This window comes from Panthera uncia, chromosome C2 (assembly GCF_023721935.1).
Source record: "Panthera uncia isolate 11264 chromosome C2, Puncia_PCG_1.0, whole genome shotgun sequence".
NCBI classification, from domain to species: Eukaryota; Metazoa; Chordata; class Mammalia; order Carnivora; family Felidae; genus Panthera; species Panthera uncia.
Genome location: NC_064810.1, coordinates 81285937 through 81299413, shown reverse-complemented (window position 1 = coordinate 81299413; position 13477 = coordinate 81285937). Strand labels below are relative to the sequence as shown.

At 42.0% G+C, this 13477-nt stretch overlaps 1 protein-coding gene and 1 long non-coding RNA gene across 2 annotated transcripts in view; one reads left to right on the top strand and one right to left on the bottom strand.

Annotated features, from left to right (window-relative positions):
• Nucleotides 1-2538: 2538 nt before the first annotated feature.
• LOC125921132 (5-hydroxytryptamine receptor 3E-like) lies at nucleotides 2539-9598 on the top strand. Its single transcript, XM_049628488.1, has 8 exons — nucleotides 2539-2605; nucleotides 4567-4733; nucleotides 7370-7479; nucleotides 7649-7818; nucleotides 8143-8303; nucleotides 8649-8853; nucleotides 9025-9240; nucleotides 9369-9598. The coding sequence occupies exons 1-8, from the start codon at nucleotides 2539-2541 to the stop codon at nucleotides 9596-9598; spliced, it is 1326 nt and encodes a 441-aa protein (XP_049484445.1).
• A 720-nt stretch (nucleotides 9599-10318) lies between these two features.
• The window catches only part of LOC125921130 (uncharacterized), a 20509-nt gene continuing 17350 nt past the window's right edge, over nucleotides 10319-13477 (bottom strand). Inside the window, exon 3 of the long non-coding RNA XR_007457305.1 lies at nucleotides 10319-10379. This is a non-coding gene — a long non-coding RNA (uncharacterized LOC125921130). The remainder of the gene's footprint in view (nucleotides 10380-13477) is intronic.

Here is a 13477-nt window from a genome sequence, read left to right as displayed (position 1 = left end):
GTCAGCAAAATTGTTAGCATACCAAGAATTAGATGTAATAAAACAATCTGAAAGGAAACGTAAAATAAATATATTCTGTCAAAAGAAATTCAGAGAGCTCTAGTTGATATGCATATTATACTGAGCAAGGAACAAACTGAACAAACCACCAAAGTGGTTAAGAAACTCAACTCTCAGCAATTACAGCTCAGTTTATAAAGCATAAATGCAGAAGTGCATTTTCTATTGTGGATTGGTTACTAGAAACTTACATTCTTTTTTATTGCAAGTTTACTTTGTAGCTGATTAGCTATGAAGCTTTTTATTTTTTTAAGTAAGCTCTATGCCCAATGTGGGGCTTGAACTCACCACCCCAAGATCAAGAGTTCCATGCTCCACCAACTGAGCCATCCGGCACCCCATGGCTAAGAGGCTTTAAGGTCATGCTGACATGAAGAAATCTTAACTTTTGTTTAAGGTCAGAGTAAGCATCTGGGGGAAGCAGGGCAGTTTCAGGTTTTGGTTGCATGATTATGAGTTTTTGGTCTAGGAGTATATTCAAACTGTGGTCTCCATTTTGGTTTTGCTTTAGCAGTTCCAAATAATAAAAGATTAAAGAAATATCAGAAGCCACAATGAAGAACAGTATAAGAAAGAAAGAAAGAAAGAAAGAAAGAAAGGAAGAAAGGAAGGAAGGAAGGGGGGTGCCTGGGTAGCTCAGTTGGTTAAGCATCCGACTTTGGCTCAGGTCATGATCTCGCAGTTCGTGGGTTCAAGTCCTGCATTGGGCTCTGTGCTGACAGCTCAGAGCCTGGAGCCTGCCTCAGATTCTGTGTCTCCCTCTCTCTCTGCCCCTCCCCTGCTCATGCTCTGTCTCTGTCTCTCAAAAATAAATAAAAATGTTTTAAAAATTTTTTTTAAAAAGAAAGAAAGGGAGGAAGGGAGGGAGGGAAGAAGGAAGGGGGAGAGAGAAAGGAAGGAAGGAAGAAGGAGGCAGGGAGAGAGAGAAAAGAACCAAATAGACTGGTTTCTTAAAAGAACCAGAAACAACTTATAGAAACAAAAAATATGTCACTGAAATTGAAAACTCAGTGGAAAATTAGAGGATAGTTTAAATACAATAAAGAAGGATGCCTGGGCATCTCTTGGCTAAGTGTCCGACCTCAGCTCAGGTCATGATCTCTGGTTCGTGGGTACAAGCCCACGTCCGGCTCTGTGGCGAGAGCTCGGAGCCTGGGGCCTGCTTCGGATTCTGTGTCACCCCCTCTCTCTGCCCCTCCCCTGCTCATGCTCTCTTTCTCTCTCTCAAAAATAAATAAACATTTAAAAAAATAAAATTAAAAAACAAATACAATAGAGAAGGAAATCTGTTACCTGGAAAGTAGTGTGAAGAATTACTAGGGACACAGATAAAGGGGTGCAAAATATGAAAGAGGGATATGTTAGGCAGAATAATCATCCTCCAAGGATGTCCACATCCTAATCGCTGGCACCTGTGAATATGTTATACAGAAAAAGGGGAATTAAGGTCACAGATGGAATTAAATCGGCTAATTGGCTAACCCTGAGATAGGGAGAGTGTCCTGGATTATCCAGGTAGGCCCACTGTAATCACAGGGGTTCTTAAAAGTGGAAGAGGAGAGAAGAGCATGAGAAGCAGAGATGGTAGTGTGAGAAAGACTTGCCAATGTTGTTGGCTTCAAAGATGGAAAAATGGGACCATGAACCACGAAATGCAGGCAGCCTCTAAAACTGGAAAAGATAATGAATTTGCTCATAGAGCCTCCAGAAGGGATGCAGCCCTAGCAAAACATTGATTTTAGCCCAGTGAGACTCATTTCAGACTTCTGGCCTACAGAACTATAAAATAATAAGTTTGTGCTTCTTAAATTTTTAAAAAATGTTTTATTTATTTTTGAGAGAGAGACAGAATGCGAGCAAGGGTGGGGCAGAGAGCAGGGGAGACACAGAATCTAAAGCAGGTCCCAGGCTCTGAACTGTCAGCACAGAGCCTGACGCGGGGCTTGAACCCACAAACCATAAGATCATGACCTGAGCCAAAGTCGGATGCTCAACCAACTGAGCCACTCAGGTGTCCCTGTAAATCTGTGATTTTTTTAAAGCCAACTAAGTTTATGATTTGTTACAACAGCAGTAGGAAACTAATATGAGAGGTTAAAAAAGGAAACAATCCAACATAAGTCTAATAAGAGAAAAGGTAGAATATAATATTTTTAAATGGCTGAGAATTTTCCAGAATTGAAGAGATGACTCTTCAGACTGAGAGATCACACAAAGGTCTTAATGTAATACATATCAACTACTCCACAACCATACACATTGTAGTGAAATATATGAGAAAGTCTTAAGAGCAAATGGAACCTCCAGCATGGGCAAGGACAAGACAACCAGAACTCTCTTTCCAGGAAGGTAACAAATGTCAGTGGTCAACTAATGCCATCAGTATTCAAAATCAGACTCTAGGTGTGGCCTGTGCTCCTTTAATCTAGGGATTCCTCGGTGCTGGTACACTTCTGGAGAAGAATTTAGACAAAGAAGATGGAAGGAAGCTGGTTCCACAAAGAGAGATTCCTCTTATTCCTTGCTCTCGGTCTTCTACTTCAAGGTAAGAAAGGGGCAACAACAGGGAAAGAGGCAGAGACTCTCTCTAGTTGAACACCTAGAAACTTCTTTCAAATTTCCAACTCCCAGAGATGATCTAAAATGGGTATTGTTATTTCATAACTTTGTTATAATAATGCCTGAATAGACTTTCCTTCTCTGGAAGACAGAAAATATCCTTCCAGGGGCACCTGGGTGGCTCAGTCAGTTAATGACTCTTGATTTTGGCTCAGGTCATGATCTCAAAGTTCATGAGTTCGAGCCCCGCATTGGGCTTTGTGCTGTCCGTGCAGAGCCTGCTTGCAATTCTCTCTCTCCCTCTCTCTCTGCCTCTTTCTCTGCCATCTTCTGCCCCCCCACCTCTCTCTCTTCCCCTCTCTCTCCCTCTTCTCTCTCTCTCAAAAATAAACTAAAAAAAATATCCTTCCAGTGATGTATCATACAGGAACTATTTTTCTTCCCAGGACCCATCCCTAATTGTCTTCTCTTCTATTTAGACTGAATGTCTATCCATCTTTCTACACACAGGTATAATTCTTTTTCTCTGCAGCTATGAAACCCACTCCATTGTAGCAAAGTGCTCACTTTTAGCCATAACTTCCCCATCCACCTTCAGGATCCAAGTGCTTCAGGTTAGGTAAGATGCCAGAGGGTAGCAAATGGAGAGTGCAAATAGAGTATGGTTCTCTTTCAGGAAGTTAGTATGGTATAGTGGAAAGAACATGGGATTTGGAGACAGACAGACCTGGGTTTGAATCTTGGTCCCTCACTTTGCACCTTATGCAACCTTGGGCAAATTGCTTGACTTCTCTGAGCTCCAGTTTCCTCATCTGTAAAATAGGACATGGCTTGCAGAGTTGTGAGGATTCAATGAGAGAAAGTTAGTAGCATAGTGCCTGCCTGGCATATGATAGGTATCAATAAATGTCGTCTCTCCCCCTTAGGTTGTCATATAACTTCTGGACAAGAGAGCATAGGTAGGGCTTAACCAGAGGCAGCTTTAAAGGCCAGTATAAGGAAGAGGAACAAATTGTACTAACTACTCAGTAGAGAACACTAGAGATGCTCCTCTGGCCACTCACTGGCCATGATCAACAAATGAATATTCATTGTTCATAGAATGATCCAAGGATTTGTCTGGACAGCACTGTGACTTTGGGAATGGATAAGGCTTGATGTCCTTAGCATACAACAATCTCTCTCATTCCAGGCTGTTGTTCCTCTAACAAATTGCTACAATTAGAGAGGGTAGAAAAAAGGGGAAGGCAACACTTCAAAATCCTCAAACTGGAAAAGTGATAGAGGGTTGAGCAGCAAAATAGGGAGAAGGAAGTTTGGGGCAGTGAAGGTGAAATCGGTGTGTTCTCTTTGGGGCCCTGGGAATGGAATCCTATCTGATGGCTATCACTGTCCCAGGGGCAGTTTGCATATAGATTTGGGCATGCTTTGCATGGAAACAGAAACATTAAAAAGGCAGCCAGAGCCCTAACTCAGCTTACCACATTAGCTTCCATCATTTGCCTTCCAGCCCAACCCATCCTCCCTGGCCTTGGAGGGAGGCACCCAGCATCTGGTGATCCTCTTGGTGATCCTCCTTCCCCAGTCTCCATCTCATCATTGGGGGAATATACTACAGCAGCATCAAACAAACCAGGGTTCAGAGCAAGTCCAGTTTTTGCCTCTTATATATTTGACCTCAGGGATTTAATTCCTCTTACTGGATCTCAGTTGACTCATTTATTACATAAGGACAAAAATAAATTATCCTTGATAGGGGCTTGGAAGGATTAAGTGAGGGACTTCCTCTTGAAGGGCTTAGAGTATACCTGGCACATAATCAATGCTCAATAAATGTTAGCTATCGTTATTATCACAGACTACCCCCAAGATCCTATCATAGGGCCCTCTCACATAGGCAACAGGAGAGTTCTCTCCCTCTCCTCACACATTCTATGTCCTCTACAGGAAGGGGCAGTACTTTCATGATCAACTGCTCAGGGTTCGGCCAGCATGGAGGGTATCCCACCGTTCTGGATTCAGTGTTTGAGCGGAAGGCCTTTCGTCCAGTCACCAACTTCAGCATCCCCACCCTAGTCAACATCTCCTTTACTATGTCTGCCATCCTAGATGTGGTGAGTGCTGACCCCTAGCCCTTAAATTTTTCCCAACCTGGGAAGGGAACCCCAAAAGCCCTTGTCCACATTGCACCTTCCTCCATCACTGCTAAATGTCATTTGCCCAGTGGGGATCTCAAAGAAGCTCTGTCTGGTTTAACAGGATGTGGTACAACAGCACATAGAAGAGAATTTCTTTTCTTTCTCACCCAGTGATTCTCTACCCTGGCCATATACCACTGTTCAGTCTCTACTCCCAGAGATTCTGATTGGATGGAACCTAGACTTCAGTAGTTTTAAGCTCCTCAAGTGATTCTAAGATACAGCCAGGATTGAGAAGCACTACTCTAATCCAGCCCTGTTGTGAATTCTCCCACACGTGGGAGAATTAAGCTTTTCAATTAAGCTGTTTCAATTAAGCTTTTGTCCTTGACCTACATGTTGACCTTGATCACGGCACCACTTTTACATACATTGGGAGTTGGTAAACAAAAATGAGGAGTAGGATGGGCACCTGGGTGGCTCAGTTGGTTAGGCTGCGGACTTTGGATTTTGGCTCAGGTCATGATCTCACGGTTTGTGGGTTCAAGGCTGGTGTCTGGTTCTGTACTATCAGTGCCTTCTTGGAATCCTCTCTCTCCCACTTTCTCTGTCCTTCCCCGTCCCCCCCCCCCACCCGCTGCTCGCAGGCACTCACTCTTTTTCTATCTCCAAAATAAATAAACTTAAAAAAAAAATGGGGAGTGGGAGGGATGGACAGACTTCTTATCCACATCATACTAGAAACAGGAAATTCTTTTGGCAGGATGAACATCTACAGCTCTTGTCATCATTCCTGTGGCTGGAAATGGTATGGCTAATACCGTTTATTCTCTCCCTTCATTTACATTCAGAAAGGATTTTAAACAAAGATATAATTATGACCTTTACGTACCTAACAACATATCTTTGAAACACATGAGGAAGAAATGGAAAAATCTACAATCATGGTGAGAGGCTTCAATATACTGGTTTCAAAAATCAAGTAGAAAAAGAATAAAAAACATTGTGATTTTTAACAGCACAATTAGGAAACTTGATTTAATAAACATCAAACTTTGTACCAACGAAAATGCATAATCTTTTCTGATACAAATGCAATATTTTCCCACACTGACGAAGATCTCAACAAACTCAAAAGAGCAGAAATTATCTAGACCACAATCTGATCACGATACAAGAAAATGAAACTAAGTGGGAAAAGACAGCCCTCCTCCCAGAAAGCCTTATTTCTTGGGAATTTAAAATTAAACTTCCCCCCAAAATTAAGCTTCCAAATACTTTGGGCTAAAGTAAAAATAAAACAATTAAATAGAAATTGCAAAATAATTAGAAACAAAGAGCCTACACATGAAAATCTATGAATATAGCCAAAGTATAACTCAGTGGAAATTTTGTATCTTAAGTGTATTAATAAGAAAACAAGAGGGGAAAAAATGAAAGTAAATGAATTAAGTTTCCAATTTGAAAAGCTTGGTTAAAGAGAAGGAGAGAGGAGGGGAATAATACTAATAATCACCTAATCTTGCTCTCAAAGTGCAGTTCCCAGATGGGCAGCACCAGTTGATTGCACCACCTGGAAACCTAGAAATGCACATAATCTTGGGTCCCACCCAGTGTAACCAACCATCCCAGCATACCCAAGACTGAGGAATTCTCAGGACATGGAATTTTCAATGCTAAAACCAGCAAAATGCTGGGCAAATCAGGATGAGTTAGTCACACCACCTATTGAATCAGAATCTATATAGTTCAATATGATCCCCAGGTGTTTTATATGCAAAGCAAGACTTGAGAAGCACTGATCTAGTACAAAGTTTTATTTAATGTGCATAGAGCCTCCCTTCCGTTCTGGCTGTGGTTCTACAAACTGCAGTTGCTGTTGAAAGTACCCTGAGACTAGACAAGCCCACCCAGAATTGGACAATCCTTGAAAACGGTTCCCAAAGAAGGTTGCCAGACTTGGAAAAGAGGGTTTGGAAAGGTCATCCCAAAGACAAGAGAGGGTGGTGCCTGGCACCTGCCAACAAAAGGAAGACCATGAAGTCTCTTGCTTCAAAGAACCCAAGAGCTTGTCCAAGGTCTCCTTGCAATAAAGACTGGTAAAAGGGGTCTGGGAGACAGTTGAAGGCATGCTAGATACTAATACATAATACCTATGAACATTACAGTTTCAAAATTCATTGATATGCTTTATTTCATTTGATACCTACTAATCCCCTTATTTTACACTAAGGAAATTCTAGCTCAGAGAGGCTAAGTTACTGATCTTTCAGCTCTAAATCTCATTCCTACTGAAGAAAAAATGGTGTTTCTCTAATCACCAGTAATTTCTCACAGAAATGGAAAAAGAGAGGAATCAAAGTTTATGAAGAAATGAACACAGAGAGCTTCAAGTCTATTTGTAATTCTTATTTCTTAAAAAAAAAAGCCAAAGTAAATTTATCAAAATATTGACTCCACAAAGTTGAGTGATAGAAACCTGTTTATTATTTTATATACTTTTTTATGTGCTTGAAATATTTCATAACTTTTTTTAAGAAAAATCAAAGGACAGAAAAAAATAGCCTTAATTTCTATCAGGCTCTCTCACCTCTCCTCCACCTGGGCTCTAGGTCTGGGATAACCCATTTATCAGATGGAACCCAGAGGAGTGTGAGGGCATCACGAAGATAAGTGTGGCAACCAAGAACCTATGGCTCCCGGACATTTTCATCGTTGAGTTGTACGTATTAAGGGCTGGGAATAGCCAGAGGGAAGCCCCATTTTCTGGAATCAGTAGAATTTACAGTCTGCCATTGGAGACACTAAAAGTGATATTAGATGGATGAGAAATAATCAGAAAGGTAAAAAGAAAAACAAAGCACCTGCATCCCACTTCATCTCTCTTACAGCATGAATGTGGATAAGACCCCAAAAGGCCTCACAGCATATGTGAGTAATGAAGGTCGCATCAGATATAAGAAACCCATGAAGGTCACCAGCATCTGTAACCTGGACATCTTCTACTTCCCTTTTGACCAGCAGAACTGCACCCTCACCTTTAGTTCATTCCTTTACACAGGTGAGTTGCTGTGGGGGCTCAGGGATGTGGGTGAATGAGAGCAACCGATTAAACAACAGAAAATAAAATATAAAGAAATTATGAATAAATGGTGACTAAGGTGTATGGGCAGAGCAAAAATTAGGGCTCTTATGGATGTTTAAATATTTTCCATAAAGGGAAAATCCAAGCCTGTCTTGTTGATTACCATTCCTAGCTCTTGCAAACTTTCTGCCATAATAGTAGGTACTCAAAAATACATGTTGAATGCAGATGAAAAAAGAGAATGTAGTTGAATCAACAGGAAACCGTATCCTTGGGAAATGATCTGGATCTCCCTTTCAGTGGAGAATATGTTGCTGGGCATGGAGAAAGAAGTGTGGGAAATAGCAGACACATCCCGGGATATCGTTCAAACCCATGGAGAGTGGGAGCTCCTAGGCATCAACAAGGCCACCCCAAAGATGTCCCTGGGCACCAGCCTATACGATCAGATCATGTTCTACGTGAGTTCAGAGGTTCTTGATTTTTCCTTTCTTTCTTGCTTCTACCCTTACCTAGAATCTCCACCAAATGGATATTTCTCAAGTTTCAGGGTTTCTCAGTTTTACTTCTGCCAGACTCAAACCTTTCCTCTTGGCTGCCCAGCCACATTCTTTTTCCTAAAGCTCACTGCTCTGGCCTAACTTGTCACTGGCAGTCTCTATACTTATTTATGAAGCTGCATTCTACACAGCTATAGATCTCAGGGTGATATCAGACCAAAAAGGAAGGCAGAGACATAAACAATCACTACTATTCCTGGCAGCTTCCAAATCCCTTATCCACTTCCCTTTCTTTCCTCCCCCAAGGTGGCCATCAGGCGCAGGCCCAGACTCTACATCATAAACCTTCTGGTGCCCAGTGGCTTTCTGGTTGCCATCGATGCCCTCAGCTTCTACCTGCCAGCAGAAAGTGGAAATCGTGCCCCATTCAAGATAACCCTTCTGCTGGGCTACAATGTCTTCCTGCTCATGATGAATGAGTTACTACCCACCAATGGCACCCCCCTCATCAGTATGGCATCTCCAGCCTTAGGGAAAATAAGGGTGGGAAGGATTGACTGAACTAGCTCAAGGGAGAGAGATATACTGGGAAAATGAGGCCCTAAGCCTGCCAGGGTGGGATTGGAAGAGAGAAGTCCTAGGTGGTGCCTCTAACCCACATGTAGGCCTACCTTCCCTGCAGGTGTCTACTTTGCCCTGTGTCTGTCCCTGATGGTGGTCAGCCTGCTGGAGACCATTTTCATCACCTACTTGCTGCACCTGGCTACCAGCCAGCCCCCACCCATGCCTCAGTGGCTCCATTCTCTGATCCTCTACTGCACCAGCCCAACAAAGTGCTGCCCCACTGCACTCCAGAAGAGAAATAAAGCCATGGGCCTCCCCGCTGCCCACCTGCCTGGTAAGGAGATTCAGCACTGCCCACATTTCCTCTTCCCACATAGCCATTTATCTGCTCCTATCTCCTTCCCTATTCCTTCCACCCCAGGTGAACTTCATGGCCTATGCTGAGTCTCTATCTCTCCACAGGTGTGAAGGAGCCAGTGGAGTTAGTGGGGAAGATGCCAGGTCCCAGAGAGACAGAGTTAAATGGGTGTCCTGGGTCAACAAAGGCCCAGCAGGAAGATGAGACTCAGAAGCAGCACTTGGCCGATCTGTGGGTGCAGTTCAGCCACATGATGGACACCCTGCTCTTCCGCCTCTACCTGCTCTTCATGACCACCTCCGTGGTCACAGTCATCGTCCTCTGGAACACCTAGGCATGATATCTATTTGCTCCTGCAGATCCCACCCAGAGCTGCTTCTGGCTTCCAGAGACCAGCCAGGTCTTTGCTCCTTGTTGAGTATTGACTATCACAGCCCAAAGATGACCCATTCCCTGCTACATTCCATGCATCTCAATCCAGCCCCACTGATCAGTCTCAACCCAACTCTAGACATTTTCCTCTTGTATCTGTATTCTGTTGGCTCCCCTTAGTCCTCTCATGAAGTTCTACGATTCCCTTATGTCTTCTGCATAGCAGTCCCACCTCCTCTGCTTCCTTACTTGTCCCAATAAATCATTCTTCAGAGACCTCTGGTTCTTTGTCATGTTTTGAGGTAGAAACTTAACTATTCATAACTGATAGTTTCAAAATATCACCTGTGCATCCCTCTGCCTGTGACAGCATTTTGATCTCACAACAGACGATCCTCTTACCTTCAAGTCCAACGTGACAGTTGTCCTGTCTGGAAAGTTTTAATTTTCTTGGACATTTTTAAAGACATATGTCTTCCTTGAGGAGGGCACCTTTTGGGATGAGCACTGGGTGTTGTATGGAAACCAATTTGACAGTAAATTTCATATATTAAAAAATAAAAAATAAAAAATAAATAAAAATAAATAAAAAATAAATAAATAAACATTGAAAAATTGTTTTTAAAAAGTTGCAAAAAAATAATAAAATAAAATGTATTTTAGAACTGCACAAAAAAAAAAAAAAGACATATGTCTTACTTGTAGACTCTTTTATTCATCCTTTTCGTTATTGTACAGGAGCTCTGCAGAGATATTGCAGGTTAGGTTCCAGACCACCACAATGAAGCAAATGTCACAATAAAATGAGTCAATGAATTTTTTGGTTTCCCAGTAGATATAAAAGTTATGTTTACACTATATTGTAGTCTATTGAGTGTGGAACAGCATTATATCTAAAAAACATGTACATACTTTAATTTAAAAATACTTTATTGCTGGTGCACCTGGGTGGTTCAGCCAGTTGAGCATTCGACTCGATTTTGGCTCAGGTCACGATCTCATGGTTAGTGGGTTCAAGCTCTGCATCAGGCTCTGTGCTGACAGCCCGGAGCCTGCTTGGGATTTCTCTCTCTCCCTCCCTCTCTGCCCCTCCCCTCACTCGCACTCTCTCTCTCTCTCTTTCAAAACAGATAAATAAACATTTAAAAAATAAAAATATTTTATTACTAAAATATGCTAACCATCCTCAGCTTTCAGCAAGTTGTAATCTTTTGGCTCTGGAGGGTCTTGCCTCCAAGTTGAGGGCTGCTGACTGCTCGGGGTGGTGGTTGCTGAAGGCTGTGATGGATGCGGCAATTTCTTAAAGACAATAATGAAGTTTGCCACATCAATTGACTCTTCCTTTCACAACAATTTCTCGGTAGCACATGATACTGTTTGATAGCATTTAGCCCCCAGTGGAACTTCTTTCAAAATTGGAGTCAGTCCTCTCAAATCCTGAGTTTATGTAATATTCTAAATTCTTTGTTGTCATCTCCACAATCTTCACAGCATCTTCACCAGCAGTAGATTCCATTTCAAGAAAACACTTTCTCTGCTCATTAGTAAGAAGCAACTCCTCATCAGTTGGTTATATCATGAGATCACAGCAATTTAGTCCCATCTTCAGGCTCCACTTCTAATTCTAGTTCTCTTGCTATTTCCACTACACCTGCAGTTACTTCCTCCACTGAAGTCTTGAACCCCACAATGTCAACCATAAGTGTTGGAATCAACCTCTTTCAAACTGTTGTTAGGAAGTAATGTATTTTGACCTCTTCCCATGAATCACAAATATTCTTAATGGCATCTAGAATGGTGAATTCTTTCCAGAAGGTTTTCTATTTACTTTGCCCAGATCCATCAGAGCAATCATTTCCATAGCAGCTACAGCTTTATGAGATGTATCTCTTAAATAATATGGCTTGAAAGTCAAAGTTAGTCTTTGATCCATGGGCTGAAGAATGGATGTTGTGTTACCAGGCAAGAATACAATATCAATCTCATTAGAGCTCTTGCATGACCACATGTATTATCAATGAGCAGTAACATTTTGAAAGAAATATTGTTTTCTGAGCAGTAGGTCTCAAGGGTGGGCTTAAAACATTCAGTAAACCATAATAGATAAATAGATGTGCTGTCATCCAGGCTTTGTTTTTCCATTTACAGAGCACAAGTACAGTAAATTTAGCATAATTCTTAAAAGCCCTAGGATTTTTGGAATGGTAAATGAGCATTGGCCTCAACTTAAAGTCACCAGCTGCATTAGCCTCTAATAAGAGAGTCAGTCTATTCTTTGAAGCCAGGCATTGACTTTTCCTCTCTAGCCATGAGAGTCCTAGATAGCATCTTCTTCCAATATGATGTTGTTTCCTCTACCTTGAGAACATGCTATTTAGTGTAGTCACCTTCATTAATTATCTTAGCTAGATCTTCTGGATAACTTACTGCAGCTTTTACATCAGTACTTGGTGCTTCTCCTTATATGTTTATGTTATGGAGACGTCTTCTTTCCTTAAACCTCATGAAGCAACCTCTGCCAGCCTCATGCTTTTCTGCTGCAGCCTCCTCACCTCTCTCAGGCTGCATAGAATTGAGGAGAGTTAGGGGCTTGCTCTGGATTAGGCTTTGGCTTAAAGGAATGCTGTGGCTGATTTGATCTTCTATCCAGACCACTAAACTTGCTCCATATCAGCAATAAGGCTGTTTTACTTTCTTATCATTCATGTATTCACTGGAGTAGCACTTTTAATTTCCTTTAAGCACTTTTCCTTTGCATTCACAATTTGAACAACTGGTGCAAAAGGCCCAGATTTTGGCAAGTCTCAGCTATTGATATGCCTTCCTCACTAAGCTGAATCATTTCTAGCTTTTGGTCTAAAGTGAGAGACATGTGACTCTTCCTTTCACTTGAACACTTAGAAGCCATTGTAGGGTTATTAACTGGCCTAATTTCAATATTGTCGTGTCTGACATAATAGGGAAGACTGAGGAAAGGGAGAAAGATGGGGGAATAGCCAGTTGGTGGAACACACACATTTATTAAGTTTGCCATCTTATATGGGCACAGTTTGTGGCACCCACAACATCAAAGATCACTAATTATAACATCAACATCAAAGATCACTAATCACAGATCACCATAAAAAATATAATAAAAAAGCTTGAAATATTGAGAGAATTACCAAAATGTGACACAGAGCCATGAAATGAGCAAATGCTGTTTGAAAATCGTGTTGATTTGGGGTGCCTGGGTGGCTCAGTTGGTTGAGTGTCCAAATTCAGCATAGGTCATGATCTCATGGTCTGTGGGTTTGAGCCCTGCATAGGCTCTGTGCTGACAGCTCAAAGCCTGGAGCCTGCTTCTGATTCTGTCCCTCCCTCTCTCTCTGCCCCTCCCCACTTGCAGTCTCCCTCTCTCTCTCAAAAAATAAATAAACATTAAAATAATTTTTTTTAAATTTTTTTTAACGTTTATTTATTTTTGAGACAGAGAGAGACAGAGCATGAACGGGGGAGGGTCAGAGAGAGGGAGACACAGAATCCAAAACAGGCTTCAGGCTCTGAGCTGTCAGCACAGAGCCTGATGTGGGGCTTGAACTCACGGACCGTGAGATCATGACCTGAGCCGAAGTCGGCCGCCCAACTGACTGAGCCACCCAGGCGCCCCTAAAATAATTTTTTAATAAAAAAAAGAAAATAGTGTTGATAGACTTGCTTGATGCAGGGCTGCCACAAACCTTCAATTTTTTTTTCAATATATGAAGTTTATTGTCAAATTGGTTTCCATACAACACCCAGTGCTCATCCCAACAGGTGCCCTCCTCAATACCCATCACCCACCCCCCCCCCCCCCCCCCCC

Coding starts and splice junctions, on each gene's coding strand:
- LOC125921132 (XM_049628488.1), top strand. CDS start 2,539: ATGGAAGGAAGCTGGTTCCACAAAGAGAGATTCCTCTTATTCCTTGCT. Junction 8,304..8,648: donor ACGATCAGATCATGTTCTAC/GTGAGTTCAGAG, acceptor TCCTCCCCCAAG/GTGGCCATCAGGCGCAGGCC. Junction 8,854..9,024: donor CAATGGCACCCCCCTCATCA/GTATGGCATCTC, acceptor CCTTCCCTGCAG/GTGTCTACTTTGCCCTGTGT.